The 24,353-nt window shown below is 49.9% G+C and overlaps 1 protein-coding gene across 1 annotated transcript in view; it reads left to right on the forward strand.

The window, feature by feature from the left end:
* Nucleotides 1-687: 687 nt before the first annotated feature.
* The window catches only part of SLCO2A1 (solute carrier organic anion transporter family member 2A1), a 29,484-nt gene continuing 5,818 nt past the window's right edge, over nucleotides 688-24,353 (forward strand). The window contains exons 1-6 of the mRNA XM_009480722.1: nucleotides 688-777; nucleotides 13,428-13,565; nucleotides 15,607-15,769; nucleotides 19,615-19,830; nucleotides 21,955-22,053; nucleotides 23,692-23,825. Coding sequence (XP_009478997.1) covers nucleotides 688-777; nucleotides 13,428-13,565; nucleotides 15,607-15,769; nucleotides 19,615-19,830; nucleotides 21,955-22,053; nucleotides 23,692-23,825 — 840 coding nt within the window. The remainder of the gene's footprint in view (nucleotides 778-13,427; nucleotides 13,566-15,606; nucleotides 15,770-19,614; nucleotides 19,831-21,954; nucleotides 22,054-23,691; nucleotides 23,826-24,353) is intronic.

Raw genomic sequence — 24,353 nt, forward strand, 5'->3', positions numbered from 1 at the left:
AGGACCACAAACGCAGTTATTTCCACAAGGGAAATACTCTTTTTTCCTTTCTTTTTTTTTTTTTTTCTCTGTAACCCCTTAACCCAGAGAAGGATTTCTCTGTCTGGCCACCTAGTTTAACCCCTCCCACCACCTGGGAGCCAAATCTCAGTTTGCTGAAAGGTGCCTCCCCTTCCTCTCACCCCTTCAGGGGGACTTGAATTAAAACCCCAGCCGCTTTCCCTGCGGGAAGGCTGTGCTGCCGGTACCAGTGGCTCATCCAGCTGTGTCCTGCAGCCTCGGATGTGAGCGCAGCAGAGGGGATCTGCTGCAGGGATGAGTGGTGGGCCGGGGTGCTGGGTGTCCCCCACAGGTGGGCAAACATCTTCGCACTGCCACGGTCCCCATCCTGAAACCAGCTGGGCTCAGCAAGCCCTCGCTCCCACCTGCTCCCTGCACGCTTGCGTTAGCTTCCTGCGACTTTAAAGTTCCCTCGGCACACAAAGCAAAAGAGGGAGGAGAAAGGGTTTCATCATCCCTCCGGAGAGCAGACTTATAAAAACTTTGCGCTCACGCTGCCTGCCTCAGTCGCGGGCTTGGAGGGTTTTCGGCACGGACCGTGCACACTGCCAGCAGCAAGACAGGCCAGAGAGGGACAGGACCCCACTTGCAGCCCAGCTATTCGGGGCTCCCTGGGAAGTCCCCACGATGGGAGTCCACCCAGAAGCTGGCAAATCCCCAGTTGATGTCCCCAAAAGGTCCGGCACCTGCTCCCGGAGTATCTTCTGCAACATCAAGGTAAGGAGTGGTGCCTGGCAGGGATGAGCTGCTTCCCCAGCGGGGAGGGAGGAGGATACTTGTGCAGAGAGCGACCCCAACCCATCCCATGGGTCTCCACATCCGTGATACAAACTGCCAGTAAAACGAAGGGTGTTTGCTAAGATGCAGAATCTGAAAGTCAACTCCTCGGGCAGTCCTGGATAATGCTGCTGAGGTCCGTCCTGCTTGGCGCACAGGAAGGGCTGGGGCGCTCAGTGGGTTTTGGAGTGGTACCCTGCATGGCGTGTAGGTGTTATGCCCCGTGGAAGCGGCACGGGCAGCACTCTGTGAGCTGTGGAGCTTACCCACAGTGTCCGGTACACAGTGTGCTGCTGTTTAGGGAATGATTAACCACATCCTGGTGCGAAAAGAAAACACTGCCCTATAATAACACTGATTTGCTTTAAAAACCTTGGTGAGCAGGGCGTTTTGAGTGACAGAAGCAAAATCTTGGCGGGTTGAAGTGGGTTTTCTGGTGTTGGCTGCCTGGTTACTCACCTGCCCCTATTAGCAAGGTGAGAGCTGTCATCTTAAAGCCGGTCCCTGCCTGAGCTTCAGGCTCTTGAGCTCATTGCCTGCGTGAGAAAACACCAGCCACCCTGGCCACCTCTCATGTTTTAAACCCTACTAACCATTGTGCTTTTATACCACCCCTCACCCTGTCTGTTTTTCCCCATGCAGCACATTTTGGCCTATTTTTGGATGAACACTAAGGCTGCTGCACGTGCTGGTTCCTGTTCCTGGGACATCTGCCTGCATTGGCCAGGATTTCCCTGGGTGGGGGGGACTTTTGTGCCTCACTTGGCAGCACCTCAGCACATCGGTATCTGAAGCAGCCGGGTGCAGTTTTGGGGAACGGCAGCTCCCAGCAGCACCAGCCCACGGGCAGAGCAGCTTTGTGTATATGAGAGGGGCCACCAGCTGGCAGGACCTCCTTGTGCTGGTGCTGCCGGTCATGCTCACGGCTGGGGTGTGATTTCCCACTAGCATTACTGAATATGAGCATGTATTTGCTGCAAGGAAGGGTTTGTTGGCACTTCCCAGCTAAGCATATTTTCAGGAACGTGCAGCCATGGGTAGGGCATCGCAGTCCGGGATTGGTTTGGGTTTTATTTGCCACCCATCTTTCCTCACCTTGCATGAAGGATGGCACTACCTGCTCCTCTTTGGGCTGTGCTTGCTCAGGGTTGGTTTCTGGGCATCAAAAGTTTCACCAAATCGTGGGGCCCCAACAGTTCTGTTGGGGTGCCGTGGGTGTGCCGTAGGGTACCATGGGGCTGTTCCCAACAGGCTGCTCCTCCTCCTGGGGGCTCCCAGGGCTCAGGCATCATCCCAGATGATGTCTTCCAGTCCTACATCCCTGAAGGTCTTCACTGCCCAGGCTGGGCTATTCCAGCAGGTGACTTGATGGCCCTTTTTGGCTGTGAACTCCAGGAGGAAGAGCTTGAGATTACCCTGTATAATTTAGGGCTGCTTCTGGGCTACTCTGACATGCCTCTGGAAGGGACTGGTGACCTGATCCCTCCTCTGGTGGAGGTGCAAAAGTTGGCCCTAAACCCCTCTGGGCTGCTCCAGTAATGACCATGGCTCAGTATGAGTTAAGCCACCCAAAACCAGAGACCTTCATGCAGCTCATGCTCTTTCCTGAAATATGTACAGCTCCCTTCAGCTGCATGCTTGCAAAAATATCATGGAACTGAAAAAAACACTGCCAAACTTGATACCTTTTTCAGGATGTAAAACTTCAGGGTTAAAAAAAAAAAAGCTCCAACAAACGTTAATCCATTTCTGCATCCCAAAGGCAGCCACAGGATGCAGGCTGTGTGTGCCGCAGAAGTCAGGCTGGGCACTCAGCACCCCACACACCCAAGGGCACTTGGTCAGGGGCTGTGTCTGGGACCTCCTTAGGGGCATTTGGCCAAGGGCAAATGACACAGGGATGTCACTTTGCCAGCAGCAGGAGTTCTGGCTGCACTGGGAGGTGCCTGGCCGGTTGCCTGCGCCCATCAGCTCCAGCTTGAATCGCCCAGCATCTGGTGCTGGCTGGAGGGCTCAAGTATTAATTTCAAAATGAGCAAGGAGCCTCGAGCTCCCCAGACCAACCAGGCACCCACCACTGAGACTGTCTGGAGGGTCCTAGGAGGTGATTTTGGAGGGAGAGGTGGTGCTGCAGCACCCCGTGTGGCGACCATGTGTGCGACCACATGCAAAGTGACCCCAGGAGCAGGAGATGCCTCCAGAGACCCCTGCCTCCCGCCTGCCCTGGCTGGTGCTAATACAGCTGCACTGAGGGAAAAACAGCACATGAAAAGAAGCACTTTGGTTTTAAAAAGTCAACAGGTTTTTGCTAAATCAAGGGGAACTAGCCTTCAATTTAGCACAACCCAACACTGGCATCATGCAAGCACATTAAGGAACAGTTTGAGCTCTGTCAAAACATGCTTGTTGGCATCAGATGGATGATAGGTACTGTCTGGGATGGTGGGGAGTCAGGACACCCACCCCTTGGTGAAAAATTCTTGCTTTGAAGAGGAAATGTATATACATTGACAGGCAATGACATCCCCCACCCTTTCCTGACCTGTTCACTCTTCCTGTGCTGTGACATTTGTGTTAAAAATATATATACATTTAAAAAATAACTGCTTCAAGGCAGAAAAGCACTAGCCTGTGTGCAGTTGTCAATCCTCTCAGCCCCCCAAAATTAGCGGAAAATCTAAGTGCCACAACTGAGTTTCCAGGTTTGTGAAGTTGTTTGATTGTGAATGGATCATCAGAGGGCAAGGCATACAGTAAACATCTCAGTTTATATGGTGTCATAGCTCTTGTTTGTATGAGAAGACCCTGGTGCTGCAAATAATGTATTATATAAAGTTTTCATCCAGTGCTAATTGTGTGGGAAGCTCCTGGCATCATCCCACACAGAGACAGGTATTATAAAGTGGTTTAAATTAATTAGATGCAGCGTCCTCCTATAAGTGATGGCAGTTTCTGACGGGGATGGTATTTCCAACACAAAAAAAAAAAAATCCCCTAATTGTAGAAGGCTCCAAGTCCTAACCATGAAGCTCATATTTATTCCCTAAGGCTCACACGCCAGGATCATTTTCAGAGTGTCTTTTGCGGGGCTGGGGCCAAAAATATCAAATTATTTTTCTATGCAAACCATCTTGCTCCTCCATGTTTGCCACGACGGGGACCACTACTTCCCTGCACTGGTTCCCATCACTCTCAGGGTGTTTTTCAGCACTGGTCCCATTGCCACTGATGTTTGGAGGTGTGGGAGCATGATGGTGCCGGGGATGGGCATCAGAGAGGGAAAGGCCCTGGTGGAAAGCAGCAGTTTTAACGGTTCTGCAGGGATTTGAAGAGCAGGATGGGGATGGCAGCTTTGGGAATGGATGGTACGGAGGCTCTGCTGGGGATGCAGGAGGACCGGTGCAGAAGCAGACGCTCAGGGAGACAATGCCCTGTGGATGTGGCCGCTGGCTCATATCTGTGCTCTGACACAGCAGGCAATTACAGCTGATCTCTGTACCCCACGGAAACGTGGTTGGTGACAGTTCCTTGTCGCTGCTGTGGAAGTTACTCCCTGTTATATGTGGGTATTAATGACTGCAGCTGCAATTACACCGAACAGCACCAAGGCTCTGTCTGCACTGATATTTAAGGGTGCCACCTGGCTCAGCCAACAGTGTGTTTGCCGTCTGCACTGTATCTCACAGATGGAATAAACCTGGTCATTGTGCTTATGTCTTTGAGTGCCCCCTCAGATGTGGCAGGGTTGCTTGAACCCCTCTAGAAGCTGGCTGTTGGTCTTGAATCACCTTGAAGAGAGAAAGCAGAATGCCAAAGGCCTTCAGTTTTTGGGGCTGGGAGGCTGCTCCTGAGCACTGTCCTCTATGAGAAGCCTAGAGCATCTTGGTAATCCTACAGTGGTGGTGGAGATGGGTGATGATGAGCAAGGACAGCCCTGTACTTTGAAGTTCACCTCATTTTGGGATGTTGCAGTTGTGCTGCTTGGCAAATGTAGGATGAAGTCAACCTTCAGGTGGATGCCAGCACCCAGTGGCAGGGGGACACCAAGGACCTCAGAGCCTAAAGGAATAAAACAGGTTTGAAAGTTGGAGAAGTGGATGGTTAGTCTTTTTGATACCCATATGCATGGCCATGGACCCCCTTGATGGCCCCCAGTCCAGAGTCCTAACTGCTGTCTCCAATCATTATGTCCATCTTGCCCTTCCAGACATCCACTGAAAAAGGATTGTTTCAAAGGCATTCTCTATTTGCAGTGCCTCAGATGTTTTTGCTTCTTCACCTTTATTGTCTCTTTCATGAGTTTGTGCTATTTTAATTGATAGATAATTGTTTGTTCAGGATCCCCAGAAACATGACAAGGAGATCTTCATGAATATCTTGTTACTTAGCGGAGTTGAACTGCTTTCAGGTGGAAGGTGGTTAGCTGCAGAGTGCAGGGGAGCAGCATGAAATGGTTGGGAGTGCAGGCAGGGGGAGGCGTTTACCCTGTGGACTGCCTGGCGTGGAAAGGAAGCAGGAGGATAATAGAGAGTTATTGTCACTTATGTCAGCTGGAGGGAGTCCAGGGGCAGATTTAAAAGCCTTAGGGGCAGATTTAAATTGGGTGCTGTATTGGGGCAGGGAGAGAGATGGTATGGAAGAGTGCAGGAGGGGGGACAGCAAGGTCAGAAGGAGACCGTGGGCTCTCAGAGTGTGATAAGGCTTTAAAGCATCCCAGGGTGAAGATGATGGGGGCATGTGGGGTGCAATGGCCAGGAGTGGGGAGCTCTCCCCTCCCTGGGGAGGCTGGATGCCTTCTACAGAAGAAACTGGAGCCTTGCCTTGGGGTCTGAGGCCCCAACAGCATCAGGGCAAGTTTTTTGTCCCTTCCTTTAAAGGGACTAAAGGAATTTGCCAAGAGGAGTGTATTTCAGAAGCCTGGAGATGTAATACTTGTGCTTTCATATCCTGTTGGAAAAGATTATGAATTGCTTTATTTAGCTGTTAGCAAGAATAGGAGGTTCATCAAGTCATTGGTCTGAAGACAGCCTGGCTATAGATTTGGAGAGGGAAGCACTGAGAGGAGATAAGTCATTGTTGATTGGGACCATTGGTTTAAGTAAGAAAATCAAACGATATTCCGATACTGAGCACTGTGCAAGGAGAGATGGCAAGTTGGATGAGTATTTGTAGCAAAGCAGCAAGCAGGGTCCTTCAGACAAGTGGGGAGGCATGGGGGAGAAGGACCCCCTGTGACTGGGGTCTTCCAGCATTTGTGGTGATGGTGCTGGCATCAGAAAGCAAAGGTTGGGTTTGGATGGATCCAACACTGTGTTTATGTCTGGTTTTGGTGGGATCAGGTTTCAAAAGGGACCAGCAACAGCAGCAGCAGCACAAGGAAAAAGATGGGGAAGAGTGAGATGGTAAAACAGGTTGGAAAGTTCAGTGGGATCAAGGTCTAGGAGACATGAAACAAGATAATTTTATGAGGGGCGAGGTGGTTCAGTGCCCAAACACAACCAAGGAGTGGTCAGCGTAGATAAGATTACCATGAGCAAAATGGGAGAGGAGTGTCGCTGATAGGGCACATGAGGCATGGCCAGGGCTGCAGACGTGTGAGAGGGGTGTTTACATACACTTGTGGGTCAGGGAAAACAAAGCCAAGCTGAAGCTACCCTCAAGGAAATCATGATCGGATCCTGATGCACTGTAAAGAAAAGAGACTTTTGGAAAAAATGAAAGAACAAAGACCCAACCACACAACCTACCTGCACGCTCGGTCCAGTTGCAGGAAGAAAGAAGGCTGTTTAGCGATATGCATCATATTTTGCAGGCAGGAGTATTTTCTCAGCAGCAGCTTGGGAAGCAGCAAACCCTCTCACCTCACATGCTGAGGGTCTGGTCTCAGCAATCCTACACAGCCAAAAACCTCCTTTCTTTCCAACATCTGCAAGTTTTTATGTCCCCTGGAGCTCTCCCTCTACAGCAACTGAGCAAAGCAAGGCTTGCATGGACCTTGCAAGGGCATTGGGATATGGTGCAGGGAAATCCCATGCCTACATTCATTGCAAAAAGAGCAAACATTGTCTTTGCACTTGACAATTGGGGGTTGTAAATTGTGGATTACTTGGCAGTAGACAGTCATCATTGCAACTAATAATCTGGTCAGCAGTGTGCTTCGGACAATCCCTAATCATTTTAGGTTTTTTTATTAGTTTCTTTTTTGCAGTAAAAATAAAATTTAGGAGCCAGCTTCTGCCATTGGACCATGCTTCAGGCTCAGAGGTTTTGTGCTAAGGGACGTGCTGTGTGGCAGGGTATTTGGTTCCTTCTGTGGAAATGTTGCTTTTTTTTTTTTTTTTTTCATCTTTCACGGTGCTTTTTGATCTATAAATCTAGGCAGCTGCATGTAGGAAAGAGATGCCAAGGAGGGGACATATTTCCCCACGCATGTCCGCATAATTCTCATTTCCAGCTGATATATTTCTTTTGGACTGAGTGATCTCAGCTGTCCTACTGCAGGAGGATCTCTTAGTGTAGTGAGTGTTGATCATATATAAGCTCTAAAATAAACAGCCTGTCTTCTCCCTGACTATTAAAATTTCGGGGATATTCTTATTACTTTCTAAATTTCCCTCCTTCCCTTTCTTTTTCCCCTTGGAAGCTCAGGAGACTAAAGTGGAAGAAGCCTTCAGAGGTGGGCACATTGTGGTCTCCTGCTTTGGGCTATGACTTTCCACTAAGGACAAACAATTTTGCTTTGGCTCTCCAGAGCTCAAAATGCAACTCTAATAGTACTATGCAGAGGGAAAGAGCTAACATAGCATCCTTATTCCTAGTCCTTTCCAAACATTTACTCTGGCCACATTCATTTTGCACCTTCCTGTAATGACTGCTCTTGGCCATGTCCTACCTCAGTGTCATCAGTCAGGTGGGAGCAGTTTGATAGGTCCTGCAAGGATCTCCACTCCTCTTTACAGCTCCCCAGGCAGCTCTTGTGTCCATCTAATGAATTAAGCCCTGGCTCTTTCCCTGCAAGCTGCTACAGGCACTGCCCTGGGAAGGCTGTTGGGCATGGAGGTTAGCACACGAGAGCCAGAGCCAGAAGCTGCCAATGCTCTCTCCTCACAGGGTGACCTGCACTGTCAACATTTCCATGTTCTCTATCTCCAGGCAGGGCTGCCAAGATGAAGACATTGAAAAACGAGGTGAGAGATTACTTTGGACATGAGTGCCACTACCACAGCATGAAGCTGTGGAAGCGGAGCAAGGAATTAACCCTTAACTCACTCCTCCAGGTGGCAGAGAGGAAGGGCCAGTGGCCATGGTGCATGTAGCAGCATCTTCGCAAACCCCTGGTTCCTGCAGAGCAGAGCCAGGCTGGCTCCTGGAGGAGGCCCCTGGCTCGTGGAGGCTCCATAGAGACAGTTTACTCCTTTGAAATAAAAAGAAACCTGATTTTTTTTACCTGGCCTTGACTCTGACCTATGGCCATGGGTCATGACACATGCATGCTGGGGTTATCAAGCCCTTCATGTTTGTTTTTTTTTTTTGTCTTGTTTAACCCAACTTGCCAAGAATTTTATTGGCTGCCTTGGTGACCAAGGGATGCTCCCCCAGCCTGCCCCCCCAAAAAACCTCTTATGAAACAATCCACCTTTCATAATAGGCTTTTCTAAAGTCCAATCTCTGTGTACTTGTTTGAGGTCAGTGACAGTGGTGACAGTGCATTATCTTATATAAGCAATATGGAAAGAGAGAGACATGAGAGAAAGGAACCAGTATGTGACATGGGGTAGTGCAAGTACTTGCTGCCTACCAGCACTGCCCGCAACAGTGCCTGTTCCCGTTGCATGCATCTAGCCCTGGGAGCAGCAACCTCCTTCTGACCCCAAAAGCTTCTGATCCCAAGAACACCTACCTCAAGGAAGGGTTTACCTCCTGGATCTGGCTTCCTCATCCTTGTCTGCTTTATGGGTTCAGCACGAGTCTGGGAGACCCCCTTTCTCCTCCCAGACCCTTATTTTATTCCCTGTGAGCTTCAGAGAAGTGGAAAGGGTGCAAGTGGGTCTTCTGTGGTGGCTGCAAGGGCTCAAACATGATCTCAGACATCTCCCAAGAGTGCACCAGCCACTGTGGCCATACCTGTCATCCCACAGGGACGTCTTGGTGCCAGTGTAGGATCTCAGCCTTGCTGGCACATCGTCATGCCTGGGGGCTGCCTGCAGCCCAGCCTGCTCCCTGCCTCAGCCCCACCAGCCTTCCAGGTGGAGTATTTGTCAAACATGTCTTCTGTGAAGGAGGTTTGGGTTGGGATTGACCGAATAGCTGCCAGCTCTCTGCTTTGAGCCTGAGAAGTGTTGTCCAGATCATGGAGGGACTGGTCCCCTCTCTTCCCTGCAACAGCGTGGGTTTCTCTTCCTTAAGAAAAAGCATTGCCCTTGGGAGGTGCTAGTCCCCATGAACTGGGAGGCGGGGGGAGCAGCATGTCTTCAAGAGACCGTCCTCCAGGCATTTGCTTTCCTTTTAAATGAAGTGTGTCTTGGAAAGGAGTCAAGTGTCTTGTATAAACAGCCTGCAGTCAGGATCACTCAGGCACTCTGAAGGAGATGTAGGGATGATTAAGAGGGGATTGCGCGTGTGTGTGCACGCGCATGGGCGCATGTGGGTGTACGCCTTTGGCCTGTTTGCACTGCTTCCTGGCTGCCCGCAATTGCTGCTTGTCTGCAGCTCCAAAAATACACCAGGTTCCGATGGGAACATCTGCTCCAGAGGGTCGGCACTTCATATTTGTGGGAGTGTCCAACTCCTTAACCTCCCACCATGCCTTTGCCTTTGGTGCTGTTGTGCCTGCTTTGCATCAGCAAAACCTCCCTTCTGATGAGTTTGGCTCTTCTTTAAAACCTCCTTCTTCGTTAAGTGTTATGGAAGGTGGATGACAGCAGCTCTATCCCTCCTGGGGTTGCTCGACAGATGCTTGGGGCCAGCGCAGCACATCTCATGCTCTCTGCAGCCAGAAGGGACCAGGTCAGTGCTGGTTTCCATGGACCAGCACACTGTGGCTGGTCAGCATGAACATGTGGGGATGGGAATGCATGGGGAGAGGGACGGGGATTGGGAGATACCTGTGAAGACCTGCAAGGGGACATGGGAGAGTGGTGCCCTTCATCTCTACCAGCTTCAGAGGTCTGCTCTTCACAGCCAGAGCGTCTCGGCCAGTGCCAAGGTCAGGCAGTGCATGGGCTCTTTTTGGGGAGCCTTCCAAGTAAGCCCCTCCCCCAGCTATTTGCAGTCTAAGCCTTCAAGGTTTGGGCCATCATTATTTTAATTAGAATTGAGTCTGTTGAATGCAGGGGAAGTCTTAAATCAGGCACATCTCTCACCTCCAGACAGTTGAAGTGTGTCTGGAAAAGCCAAGCTCCAGCTGCACAAGTACTGGAGCAAAGGCTGTTTTGCTTTGCTCTAGCTGCTTTGGGTGGCAGCTTCTTCCCAAGCAAAAAAAAATCTCCTCTGCCCTTCCTATCCCATCCTCCGGGCTCTCTGCATCCAAGGGCTGTGTGGTCTCAGTGCCAGCAGCAGTGCGGGGCGGGATCGGGTGCCCTGAGCATCCCTCCTGGTCTTCTGCCTTTCCTGCTAACCCTATTTGCAGGAGCCGGATTCGCAGGACTCATGGGCAGGGGGGAGCAGTCGCACCCCAAAGTCTTCCTCTCCCCTCGTCGGTGCTCTCCAACTGCATTTCTCCCACCTTGCCTTCCCTCAGAGCAGGCAGCCCCAGCTTGCTCCCAGGCATCTCAGGATCCACAGCCCCATTTTGTCTGTCCCCAGATTATCACCCATGCATAATCCATCTCAGGCCATCTCCTGCCAGCTCTAGCTTTTCCTGCCTGCCCTCTCTGACCACAGCTTGTCCCTCTCAACTTCTGCCCTCCATCCTCTCATGAATCAGAGCCAGTGCTGGTTCCCCATGATCCTTCCATGCCTCTACCTTCTCCCCATCCCCTGCCAACCTCAGCATTTCAGGGAGTCAGGCTGCCTCTCCTCCTCATCTTCCCTCCCTGCCAGCATCCTCTCTTTCCCCAGCACTTCTCATCTCCCCATCTGCCCTGGGATTAGGCTGACATTTGCTGCGCTAAATTCAGCCTTAGTGATCCACCCTCTTCCCTCCCCGTTGGTAAACAGCTTGGCTTCTCCAGCTAACGCCTTGCACCGGGAGAGCTCTCCCTCCAGCTGCTCTGCATCTCAGGCGATCCCAGCCCTCTGCTGTTTAGCCAGCACTTCCTTATTTGAATGACTTCAGTAGGGTCTGGCCAGAGCTGCAGGAACAAAAACTAATGTTCTCTGGCAACAAGATCCCCTCTCCATTTCTCATCCTCGCAGGAGCTGCCTCTCTGCTCCAGACCAGCCTGGCTGGACTAGGGTGATGAGGGTGATGAGGCACTGGAACAGATTGCCCAGAGAAGTTGTGGATGTCTCATCCCTGGAAATGTTCAAGGCCAAGTTGGATGGAGCTTTGAGCAACCTAGTCTAGTGGAAGGTGTCCCTACCCATGGCAGGGGGGGTTGAACTAGATGATCTTTAAGGTTCCTTCCAACCCAAACCATTCTATGATTCTATGACTAATTACCTAGTGATCCCAAGTCAGGACTGGGGAAGGAGAAGGTGGTGGAGCCAGCTATCACCTGCAGGACCATGTGTGCTGGGATGGGTTTTTGAATGTAGGAATTGATAGCTGGAGGGTATAGAGGTCATTCTGCTTCAGGAGTTTACTTTCAGATGTTTCACTTCCACTTTGTCCCTGTCTGCGAGGGTTTCCCACGTTACACCCCACGTTGTTTCTCTGCAGCTTTTTGACGGGGCAAAGTCCCAGCCTGGGACTTTGTCCTCTCCTGCTTGGCTACTGCGGTGACAGATACCTGCCTGATGTTAGCCTGTCTGCTGACACCCCTCCAAGATGTGACTGGGGAGTTCATGACAGCAGCCTGTCCCTGTGACCCTTCTTCCCTCATTTTCTGTCTTTCTCCTTCTACGTTTCTGTGGTCTCCAGGTTGGTCACAGCCTGCCCTCACACTGCCAGGGCCTCATTTTCTCCTTCCTTTTCATCTCTGTCCTCTCCTCTCCCACAGTCTGTCAGCATCTCTCCTATCTCTTATGCTTTTAGATACCCAGCTCTGTCTCCTGGCTGGTGCTATCCTCCCTCTCAGGAGAAGCTTCCCAAGAAGCCACCTTCTTGCCCATCTTCTCCTACCCAAATTCTTTTGCAATCACCTGACCAGCCCCAGGTAGATCCCCAGGGCTCTGTGTCCTACTCTGCTCCCCAAAAAGCCACTCCACCCACCTACGGCATTTGCATTCTCCATGTTGGGTGGACAATTTCATTCTTTTTCTGGTTTGTTTTTTTTTTTTTTCTCTACACAATGGGTCAGGGCTTCTGGGCACTACCGCCATTTCAAATAAATACTAATAATGTGTATTTCTGTGCTCCTAGCCATGGACGTAAAGAATTTGTCAGCCCTGAAGTACCTTTGATCCCCCATTCATCATCTTAGGCTTCCCACTGTTATCTTTGTGGGACACGCTTCCGGTATTCAGCAAATATTTGATTTCCTGTGAATTTAAATAAAAAGACCTTTTCCCTTCTTTTTTTTTTTTTTTAATTATTTTAAAATACTTTTGGCACTGTCTGAATGCATTCCATTCCAAGAAAAATAAAGGAAAACTGTTCTGACTAAATATAGATCAAAAGACACTTGTGAGCTGCCTCTTGCATCCCCGGCTGAGAGCGCTTTCCTCTCCCAGGCCACCCGGGCTCTTTCGACCGTGCTTCTGCCCTGCCCCGTAAACTCTCTGTATTCCCTCCTCTGCTCCAGGCAGGCTCTGCCTCCATTCGGCTTGGTTTCTGGCTCGGCTCACAGCCTGGCTCAAGGGAAAAATGCTGTTTTTAGAATACTACAGAGGTCTTCCAGTAGTGAGACTACATTGTGCATATTTCATCTTTTCCCTCTGGGGCTTTTAAAGCCCTTTTTCAACATTTTCTTGCAACACCCCTTGGAGCAGGTTCTGTTAATTGGCCTTACAGCTGAGTGAATCCAAGGGGCCAACTGGAAATACTGGATCTTAGGTAGTCTAAACCAGCATGGCTCCCTTTCAGCTGCAGCACGGCAGCTGCAGGGTTCGCTCTAACATGGTCTCAGGAGCACCCACCAAGTCTATGCAAAGTCAAGCCTGTGTCATTGATTTATTGTTGTACAACTCCCAGTGCAACAGGTCCTCCTAGGGTTGGAGCGTTGCTCTTGAGGCCTGCACAAGGGTTGCCACAGTGTAAATAATAATGAATGTTAATAACGGTAAAGCAGAGGAAAAATAAAACCAGAGCTCCTTGCCCTCTCTTCTGAACACTGCATCGCTCATTTTGCAAAGCTAAATTAATTAGGGATCCAGGACTGAGCCCTTCAGTAGATCTGTTGCATGGCAGAGATGCAACCATATTGGCCAACTTGAATCCATGTGTGTATGACTCTCAAATTCCTCGCACTAGGCATGGTCTCCAGCAGTTACACATCAGCAAGGCACTAACTGGGTACTAACTGGGACGGCATATTTTTTGCCCACAGGTGTTTGTGCTGTGCCATGGGCTTCTCCAGCTCTCCCAGCTCCTCTACAGTGCCAACTTCAAGAGCAGCCTCACTACCATTGAGAAGCGCTTTGGGCTCTCCAGTCTCTCTTCGGGTTTCATCTCCAGCTTGCACGAGGTAACTGGGTGAGACACTTGTCTGGGAGACCCCAGGAGTGGCCAGAAAATTGGGGGACCTTCCCCAAATAGGGTCTCAGGGTTGTTCACACTCAGTGCTTCCTCAGCCATGACTACACATGGTGGATGAAGCAGATGTTGCTGTACACTTGGACACCTCTTCACACTTCATTCTTGCTGTACTATATACCAGGATGTTGAAGGTAGGGTTAGGTGGTGAGGATGTGGCCTTGGAGGGCAGCAGCAGAAAGCAGGTTGTGTCAGAGGAGACCAATCCACCCTGGGATGCCACACATCTCTAGCAGAGACACAACTGGGAGACATGCAATGTGATTCTTCTCCTTTGGTCACAGTTCGTACAGCTTTTGCAAAGAAAAGTGTTTTATGATGAGTAGTACCCACACAACTACAGCTCCGTGAGCAAGTTCCAGTAAAAGTATCTGTTTTCATAGGCATCTCATTGGCTTTAGGAATGACCCTGGCATGAGTCATTCCCAGCTTTCTCTGAAAGGAGACCCTGGCCAGCAGTCTCTCCAAGATCTACTGCCTTTCTTCAGTGGTCCCACCTCCTGATGGCCCTGTGGCAAAGGACTGACTTTCACTGGCATCATATTGCTGAGCTGGCCAAGGATTTTCCCACAGACACTTACTCCTCTGGAATAAGTTTTCTAGTTCACATTGTCATTAATTGTATCCTTTCTGGTAGCTCTCCAAGGCCAACTAGGAAAAGTGTTGCTGGGAGAGACTTTCTTTTGATGACACAAAGAAGTGCTTGGTCGCAGCTTACCTTGTGTACAGCTGGTCTTCTCACATGGGATCCTCCACCAAGAGGCTGAGCACTGGGAATCCTCCTGAGTCCTTAGGGAAGCAGATGCCCAGGTCTTACCCCAACCAGCACCTACATCCGAGATAAAAAAGGCTGGTTCAAAACCTATTGAGACCAATGAAGGACTTCCCACTGAATGTGACTAGGTCCAAACCATGCAAAGAGAGACCCAGTATGGACAGTTGTAACATTGGTAATCCTCATCTAGCATAATTAAGCCTGGCAGAGTACCCCGCCACCCACAGCAGTGATACATCTGTAACCCATGTGCTCCTCATCCGCTAGAGAAATTACTTCTACTTATGAGACTTAATGCCTGGAAAAGTAATAGCAAAGCAAACATGTAGAGCAGTCTGTTACTGCAAGAATATAAAGGGAAAAGGACTGGAATAGTTCATATGCCATGCTGTTAAAGAATAACAGCTTTCAGACAACTCATATGTCTTTATTTCTCTGCTTTATGAGAGGGATTTCACCACTTTACTCCAGCTCTGTGTGAGCTCCCCTGCCTGTCCAGGACCACAATCTTTTGACATTGATGGCTGCAGCAAGTCCAAGAACAAAAACCACAGAGACACAAACACTGAAGCCCGCGCAAACATAAATAGAAAGTATTCTTAGCCATACATGCCAAGGTTAAAATAATGCTTAGCTTGTCCCAAGCTGACAAAGCCCATGTAATTGTAATTTTATGGTGTTCATGCCCTTGCATGAGTAAGATGCATGTTTTCATATCTTTTTAGCTGATCATATCTGCAGTTGCAAATGTCCAGTCACAAACATTTGCAGTGACCTAGACTTTGTAGCTGGGCTCATGCCTGCTTAGAGTCATGGGAATGGAGGCAATATGCTTCATTTCTTGCTATGTTTAGTTTATGCCACATCCTATGGGGTGGGAGGGCATGTGTGGGTGCTGAAAAAAGCCCCAGCCAGACCACAGGGAGGTTGTGAAGCCGTCCATGACAACACAGGATGCACACAGGTGACAGAAGCCAAGGAGTTGGCCCACTGTCTTTTGATGAGAAGGAAGCACTGACTTGCTGTGAACATGCAGGGTGAATGGCTGTCCAGTTCCTGCTCTTGTGGGGGGTCAAACACCACCTGTTAAGAGAGCTCTCCATCCACGCAGACACAGTTATGGGGGACCAGTTATAGAGGTTTAACTTCCTCTGTGACATCTTCTAGCATTCTCCCCATTTTGCTGTGCCCTTTCCAGATCGGCAACGTGGTCCTCATCATCTTCGTCAGCTACTTCGGCAGCCGAGTTCACCGCCCACGGGTGATCGGCATTGGGGGGCTGCTGCTGGCACTGGGAGCGTTCCTGGTTACCCTGCCCCACTTCCTATCAGACCCTTACGAATACACCACACTCGGTGCTGGTAAGTCCTTCACCCTTATTGCCATGAGCTGTCCCAGCACAAATCCATCTCCACTTGCTCTGGACTGGGTTAGAATCATAGAATCATAGAATGCTTTGGGTTGGAAGGGACCTTGAGAGATCATCGAGCCCAACCCCCCCTGCAGTGAGCAGGGATTGAACCCGTGACCTTAGCATTATTAGCACCATGCTCTAACCAACTGAGCTGCTGGTTACTCATACCTGCCCAAAAAGAGGGGTTGTATCCAGTGTTTGGAGGGAAAGACTTAAGGCAGAGATTTGCTATTTTAAGCCTGACTTCAGTATAGTTTTTCAATGCCTTCTGAATGCAATCATTACATGTGGCATCCCTTCCACCTCTTCTGCGCATTTTGTTCAAGCCACGGTTTCAGGTGCCAAGTGCTGTGGTCATGGTGAGGTACCTACATTCCCCATAGATGCTCCTGAAGGCCTCCAGAGGGAGCAGTCTGTGTTTCAAGTTCAGCAGGCAGGATTTCTCTCTCCAGGCTGCCAAGACACCTCTCCCTCCCATCAGTGCACAAGAAGCTTGCTGGAGGGCTGAGACCCCACATGGACGTGCCACCTCAGGAATATTTGTAAGGAGGTTTCACATTCAGTGAGAGAGCATATCCTTTCATGTGGATACTATAAAATATACTTGAAAACTAATTGTTTAACTAGCTTAATATGTTATTTTAATATGCTTCTCTCCTGGCTGTGCCCACCCATCTCTCTTCAGATCTCAAAGCACGCCATGCCCTTGCTTTCTGCACAGGTGGTCTGGTTCCTTCCAACCTGCTCCTGAGCAGCCTGGAAATAGATTTGCTTTCTGTGGCATCAGAAGAGCCCCAGCTGCAGCTCTAAAGCTGCATTGCTGGCTAATGATGACAGTATTGTTATTAACAATGACACATCATTCAGCTATCCAAAAAAGCCAGCCAGGGAGAGAGTGTGAAACCAACTGTGAGCAGAGGGCTGCTGATGGGGCAGCAGATTTGGGGCAGAAGCCCTGGGATGCAGGAGATGCTGGTTCTGCTGCTGATGTCCTGTGTGACTGTGGACAAATCACTTCAATTCTGGCTTTTTTGGGGCACTGTTGCCTTTCCTGAGGGGGCTCAAAGGCTCTGCAGTACCTTGCCACTGAGGCTTTGTGCTTTTCTGAACACTGAGCTGGATTCATACCAGAAGAGTTCTTGCCATATCAGTCTCATTTGGATAGCCTTTTCCTGCTCAAGTAGTTAATAGTTGTGGCACTGTAAGTCAGTCTTCACATGCTCTGGGGGCAAACCAGTTCATCTGGCTGATAAGAAGGTTTGAAAGTGCAGTCTTGATGTGCCTTGTCACAGCAGCTAGGCTTTGACCTTCTTCTCCTTTCTCCTTGTTTTTATGCGTGACGAAAGACATTGCTCTTGGAGGTCTCACTGCAGGCAGCTGAGAGCTGTGGCAGTGCAAGGGAGAAGAGCAAACACTCTTACTGCAACCTGGCTTCCCTGCAGCCCTGCTGAGAGCCCAGGCTGAACACGACTGCAGCTGATGGTTCGCCTATAGCCCAAAGCATTTTGGAAAGGAAAGGAACATTATCTTTACTGGAGTCACACAGGTATTGCAGCATGAGAAGTGAGGTCGTCTCCCTGCTGCTGAGCAGTATGTGGGTGATAGAGCAGAGTCAAGATTTCCTGTCCCCAGGGCATGTTCTGCTCTAGCCAGTAAGCCTTATGATCCATACTAAGGAGGGCTACTGGTTTAACTGGGCAGGCTTTGGGAACAAGCTAGTGTGTACGACCACAGCTCCAGCTTCCATTCAGAATGCAATATGCAGAAGAGCCTGAATCAAATGCCACAAGGCTGGCTTTGGTCTTCCCATGAGCCCCTAAATCCTCAGGATGCCAATGCACCTCTAGCCTCCTTACTACCTCTGAAAACCCTAAGTCACCTTGGCTCTGTGCCAAGTTGCTCCCCCTGCACCTGTGCTACTGAGAGGGGTGGCAGCGGTCACAGGAGTGCCAGCCAGGGAAAGCCTTCCACCTCTAGTTAGCAGACACTTTCTCCTGGAAAGGCTTTGAGCCCCATGAGTTGCATCCCAGCCTGATCCTCTGGGCTCAGGGAGCCTTGGCTGTGCCGGGAGCTGCTGGGTGGCCTCAAGCAAGTTGCTCCCTTTAGTTAGGTCCCAACTTTTCTGCAGCTCAGCAGAATGCAAACCCCAGACAGCACAGAGCTTCTCACAGGTACCTGACAATCTCTGCTCCCCCCAAAGGGTTAGAGAACCTCTGGCTTTACTCTGCTGCATCAGCTCTTGGAATTCTGGCGCTGCCAAGCCCAGATCCCATGAAACGTTATTAAAAATGATGGCCCAGCATGGGGCTGAGAGTGTGCCAGCACTCACACAGAAATATGAAGACAAGCTCTCTGCTGGCTTGCAACTGCCTCCCTGCTGCACAGCCTCAAATGTCTCCATGTTTTTTGAGTTGGACAGTTTGGAGAATGGGTCAGGCACCAGATGCCAAGTTTTCTGACAGCTAAAATTCATGTGTCAGGCCATGAACTGGTCAGGATTCAGGACAGACACTGCTCTTACTGCGAAGAAAACAAGTCAAAGGAACAGGTATCATCCTGCTCCCTGCCTGGAGCTGTACGTGTCTCTGCCTGATATTTATAGCCCATGAAGTAATATACTCCAGTAACATACTCCAGTAGTGGTTGGAGTTTGCATGGCAGTCTTGAGAAGGGTGAAGACCTCCCCATGTCCGGATGGTATTAAGAAGTAAGGTCCTTGCTTTGGAAGGAGGTGGGCTGCTCCTGAGCAATGAGGGCAACAGAGATTAAGGGGCAGGGTGTCCTGTTCAGGGCAGCCAGGTCACCCCAGAGAGCATCACTCCCTGTTCCTGCTGGGGTACCACAAGGGAGCAAAGACCATTGATAACAAAAAGCCAGCCATGGGTTGGGTTTGCCCTCATTAAATCGAGAGCAGCCTCACTCCACAGCATGCAATCTAGCATGAGAGGCTTCTGTGGCTTTCGCTTTTGCTGTGATAAAATCTTTATTAGAAAAGGAGGCTCCTTCTGTCTGGCAACATGGACCCTTCAGATAATGCAGCTTCGAATGGACTTACATAAGGATTTTTGTGGTCACCTACTATTAGGAAAGTGCTGCCGCACTACGCCAGTGAAAACCCCTAATCACCTGACAAATATTTGGTTTTGGTTTGTGTCTGTTTGCTCAGAGGTGTAGAAAATCCACAGTTATTACATTAATGAGAAAGATGTGATAGGAATGTTGAACTAATTACAAATAATAAAAAAAAGAAAAAAGATAAGCCAGAGTGGGAAGAGCTAGCATCGAAAGACCAGGACTTACTGTGTTTGTTCTGTAACAACTTCATTTTGCATGAAAAACAGGTTTTTCCATCCATGAATATTTAGGCTTTTCCACTCACTTTGACACCATCTGTCCGAAGGCTTTTGTCAGTTGGCTGGGTCCAGCATTGCTTCAGCTTTGATGGAGAGCTTTTTATCCTCTGCTGACAGCTCGAATGCAGTTCAGTGGAGCTGGGCTGCAGGGCTGACCCCTTGCAGGAGAAATCAATTTGCTTCCATCTTCTCTGATCAGCCTGTCTTTGAAAGTTTGATAAAAATCACAGCCTGGTTGTTTGCTACGCTGACCTCACTATAATACCCCAAAGGAAGGGAAAGGTGATGAGAATTGCTAAATAAAATGAGCAATCCGTCTGAAATCCAAGAGTGTGTGCCTACTCAGCAAATTTGGGAGATCCCCGGTATTTACAGATTTAGCGTGGAAGGAGGCAGGGAAGGTGCCCAGCATTCTGATGCTCATTCTTTTCCCTTTCAGGTAACAAAAGCCAGGTCCAGGCTGAACTCTGCTATGCAGAGAATAAGTTTGTGTGCCCAAACACCACCCAGGATCCTCAGAAGGAAGCCAGCAGTATATGGGCAATGATGGTCATTGCCCAGCTGCTGGCTGGAATCGGGACAGTTCCCATCCAGCCCTTTGGGATATCCTATGTAGATGACTTTGCAGAAGCGAACAATTCCCCGCTGTACGTTGGTAAGTGGGACTGTTGCTGTATATTGTTTTGTTTCCTCCAGACCTTAGAGGTGAGATGTAGAGGTGAGATGTAGAGGTGCTTATCTGGAGAGGAACCTGTGGACATGGGTTGAGCCGCTGGTGGGACTCAGATGAGATCCTCCTCCATTAAAAGGTTGGGCTTTCTCTCCCCTTGATAGTCAGCTGTTCTCTGTAGGGTTATATTTATGTTGTGGGTGTTAGGAAGCCAAAGAATCAGGGCAAAGAGATGAGATGGATGAGCTGGGGCTTCTCCCATGTGTCTGTAAGAACTTATGCCATCCATCGGGGGAAAGAGCAGTAAGGAAACTTTCTCAGAGGCCATGTCCTGCTCTTATTGAGCATCGGTTGTCATGGGTTAACCAGAGGTATGACAGCCTGCAGGAGCCAATTAACACAAGTTTTGCATCAAGGGTTCAAAATTTATATTTTTTGCCGTGGAATCAGTCCTTGCCTGGTGGGGCCTGCCCAGGCTCAGGAGGACTTCTTGATTGCAAAGAGATAGGTGCTGGCTTTCATGTTAAACTGCATTTTTTTCCCTGTGAATGGCAAACCCCGTCTGGTGTTGGCCTGCCTACGTGAGCTTTGAGTTCTGTCCATAAGTTATTTAAAAATCCAATTCCTCCTGGTGCCAAACAATGTCTTTAAAGCAGCCAAAGGCATCAGAGTGATTTAGGAGTCGAAAGCAGCTGTTCCAAAATAAGGTAAGCACTATAGGAAGAGAAAAGCCTTCGGAATTAGACTCCCGAGGACAGGCTTTGCACAAGCACTGGAGTGCTTGGCAGGGTCTCCAGACCCACCCCAGCCATCCTCTTCTCCAGGCTCCTGCTGGACAGGGCTGCTGCACCACCTAAGAGCTCTGCAGAATGTCTCCCGTGCAGGTAGTAGTTCCTCCTCTCAGCTCAAATATAGAGTCTGGGCTGGCAAAAGGAGGGACAGAGCATCTTTGTCTTCTCCCTGCGGTGAGGGGTCACTGTTCCCAGGACCTCTGCGTGCTCTTTGGATTCCGGAACCTGCAGGTCCTGAAGATGAAAGAAAATGGGACTGGCTTGTTCTTTATAATATAGGTGGTCACTTTAGGGCCATGGGAATGTCCATGTCAGGGGGTATGGCTACTGTGAGTCTGGATTGCCTCAATACCACATAAATATCATTGCCCTTTGAGTCTTGTTTTATTTTAGGTCTCAGCATCTTCCTGTGAAAGGCAACACTACTAGCTATGTATGAGGTTAAATACTCCTTCTCTAAAGATGCTGCCCTTCAATTCTTAGGTTTGTGTTGTGGAAACAAAAGCACTGCCTTGCCTAATTGGAAAAAAAAAACCTTTTAAGATAGGCGCACAGCTGAGGCATAGCAGTGGGATCAGACACTTTCATACCCCATATGCTCAAAGGCTCCAGACCAACAAAATGCACAGAAATGGCCAATGCAGTTGAAGCAAGCTGTCTCCTTTTGAACATCTTAAGAAGGCTGTGCAAAGAGTTTCTTTCAGGGAGGAAACCTGAATCCTTTCATTCCAAAAAAAGTCAAAAGGAAACATTTTGACCTTATGGGTTAGGTCCAAGTTATCTATTTTTTGAACGGGACAGTTCAGCTGAACCAAGGGTGAGCTGCTAGCCTTTTTGCTCTCAGCATCTTTCGCCTCTCCTGAAGTTTGCACCAAATATTTTTGCTTGGATCTAAGGACTGAGATGACTTTGTTTACTTGGCCTCCTGTAGGAGATTAAGGTTTCCATCACCTGCAGTAGCCCAGGATGCCACTGTCCTGCTGCTTTCTGGGGTTCCCCCCTTTGTCACAGTGAATCATGGATATTCACGATGTAGCTGACAACTTTTAGCACATCGGCAAAGCCTTGTTTGTAGCAGAGCAGAGGGACTTTTTCTGCAGGCAGCTGCCTGCCCTCCTCCTAATCCTGTTAGATAAACTCCACATTCAGTATATAAGCAATAGGGATCTCCTCATCATCTGCCACTTCATAAAAGATGGTTTCTCTCCCCTGCATGTTGTAACACCATTCCTGCGTGAGCGTGGGAAGACAAAAGCCATATCTGCATTGAAGCTACTGTTCCCTGCTCACACCGGCTCTTGCTACTCCCTTTTTTCAGCCATCCTCTTTGCCATTGCTGTGTTTGGCCCTGCTTTTGGATACTTGCTGGGATCTGTGGTACTGCGGCTCTTCGTGGATATTGGAAGAGTTGACATTGGTGAGTACTTCTCAAGTAGTAGTGGTCCTCCTGAAAGCCTTCTGTGAGTCAGAAGGCCACTCTGAGATGACTGGTGGCAGAAGCCATCAATCCTGTGACCTGCAAAACCCACTCCCCTGGAAAGACCTGACCTGGAATAGCATCCCCAGTGCACTTCTCCACTCCATCTCCTTGTGTGGAAGGCTACAGATGGTCCTGAAGCCACCACTGAAGCAGAGCCCTGCAGTAGGGACACTTCAATGTCCTACATGTGGTGCTGCAGTGAAGCATTGGTGAGCATTGCTGAGGTCTGCCCACTGCCACCACACTGAGGAAGTATCACAGTACCCCAGCATGGTGGTGGAGGGGAGCAGGGACACCTGAAGCATCCAGGGACGGAGGAGATAACCACAGGGAAACCATTGCCCTATGGGTGCATGGGAAGGCTCAAGTCTACTTGTCCTCCTCCCCACCACCCTTCACCAGAATCTGCAGAGAGAAGGACCAAGCCAACACTACTGCAGGGCTTATTTTCTTTATCTGCGGTGCATGCTTATTATTTCTGGTAACTTAATCACTAAGGAATTCTCCCCAGCTCCATCATTAATGTGGCTTTTCCTGTATTTCCTTAGAGAGATCAGAGCTCGCCTGACATTTTGTCTGGTGCCTGATAAGAATAATAAATTAACCTGGGGCAGGAAATGGCAAGAAGATTTGGCTCGCTCCCTGCAGTGGCAGATGGATTTAACAGCCTCTGCCCAGTCGCTCCGTGATGACGTCCAAGCTCTGGAGTGGAGTGGTCCTGTTTGGGGAAGCGGGGCGATTGTTTTGGTGGGGCGTGGGCTCCTCTCCTGCCACACCCTGGCACGGGGCTCCCACCCAGAGGCTGCTACTGGTTCCTTTCCCAGCCGCAGCATCCCGGCGATGGGGAGATGCGGTCCTCATGCCAAGCCAAGCAATCTGTCAACCTCCCGTGAGCATCGCTTGGCCCAGCCAAAGGATGTCTGCTCTGGAGACACAGTGGCTCTCACCTTCTCCTTTTTCCGGAGACGGCGCCCAGAGTTTCATCCACTCGGAAACCAGGCTCATTAACAGCGCTCTTCTGCCGGCACGGGTCCTTCCCTTCGTCTTTGCAAGCAGAGAGTGACCAAGCCTGGAACAATGGGAGAGCAATTTTTTCCAGGAAAATACCCTTTCCTGGACCCTGTCTCAGCTCGGCATCCCTGGCAGGCAGCGTGGTTCAAACCCACTGTATGCCCCAGGCAGAGGAGAATGGAGTCAGGCCCCCGTAATTGCCGCCTTGCTGGCTGGCTCGGCGGGAAAGAGTTGAACCTGTGCCATCAGCATACCTGGATGCTGACTAAATCCATCCTACAGTCATTTGGGAGGCTCAGCACAGTTTGGATGGGGAGTGGCGGTGCAGAATCCTGGCCAGGGGAAAGGAGATCAAACATCACCAGGGCTGGTCTTGCTACCAGCACTGGTGGGAGCTCCCACCTCCATCCATTTGCTCTCCCATGCCAGTGGAGAGACCCTTGGACTGTGCCCACATGGACCCTTTGTGCTCCACCACCAGTCCATATTTGCATGGTCGTTTGCCCCTTTCACCCTTAGATGTTTAGGAACAGACCTCTTACAATGGGTCCTTGTGTCTTGCAGCTACAGTGGCCCTGACACCAAGGGACCAGCGATGGATTGGAGCCTGGTGGCTGGGACTGCTGATCTCCTCAGGCTGCTTGGTGCTCACGTCCATTCCTTATTTCTTTTTCCCTCGGTACATGCCGAAAGGAGAGGTGAGACCTCATCTCCGGAGGGCCAGAACATCTTGGTGCCAGGGCTGTGCTCGGGAAGGGAATCCCTGTCCCCAGAGGAGAGGGGTGGGAGAGAGGAAGGGAGCCCAGAAACCCTTCTCAGATGTGGTTACAACTTCTCATGAGTGAAAAGTCTTCCAAACAAGCTCTGTGCCTCTAACACATGAAAGACCAGACCCTTCACTTCCTCACCATTAGCTAGAAAGCCAGAACCACCACAGCTCAGCAGACCAAAAACAGACCTCATGCCCTTCCTGCTAGCTGCATTGACAGCATCTGTTGGGAAAGTTTTGGGTAGGCCTGCGCCTTCCCTGGGGCAGAGCAATGGCTGGGTGTCTTTCTGGGGTTCCTGCATGCAGTCCTCCTTGGTAGGGGTCTCTCTGTGGGGACTCGACCCTCCTGGGGTGTCTGACCTGATTCTGCTGGTGATGGCTGTATCTTATCTCCCCACTGCAACACTGACTGCAAGGTGATGCTCCCCTGATACTACAGCATCATCACCAGTGACAG

Source organism: Pelecanus crispus, chromosome 9 (genome assembly GCF_030463565.1).
Source record: "Pelecanus crispus isolate bPelCri1 chromosome 9, bPelCri1.pri, whole genome shotgun sequence".
Lineage (NCBI taxonomy): Eukaryota > Metazoa > Chordata > Aves > Pelecaniformes > Pelecanidae > Pelecanus > Pelecanus crispus.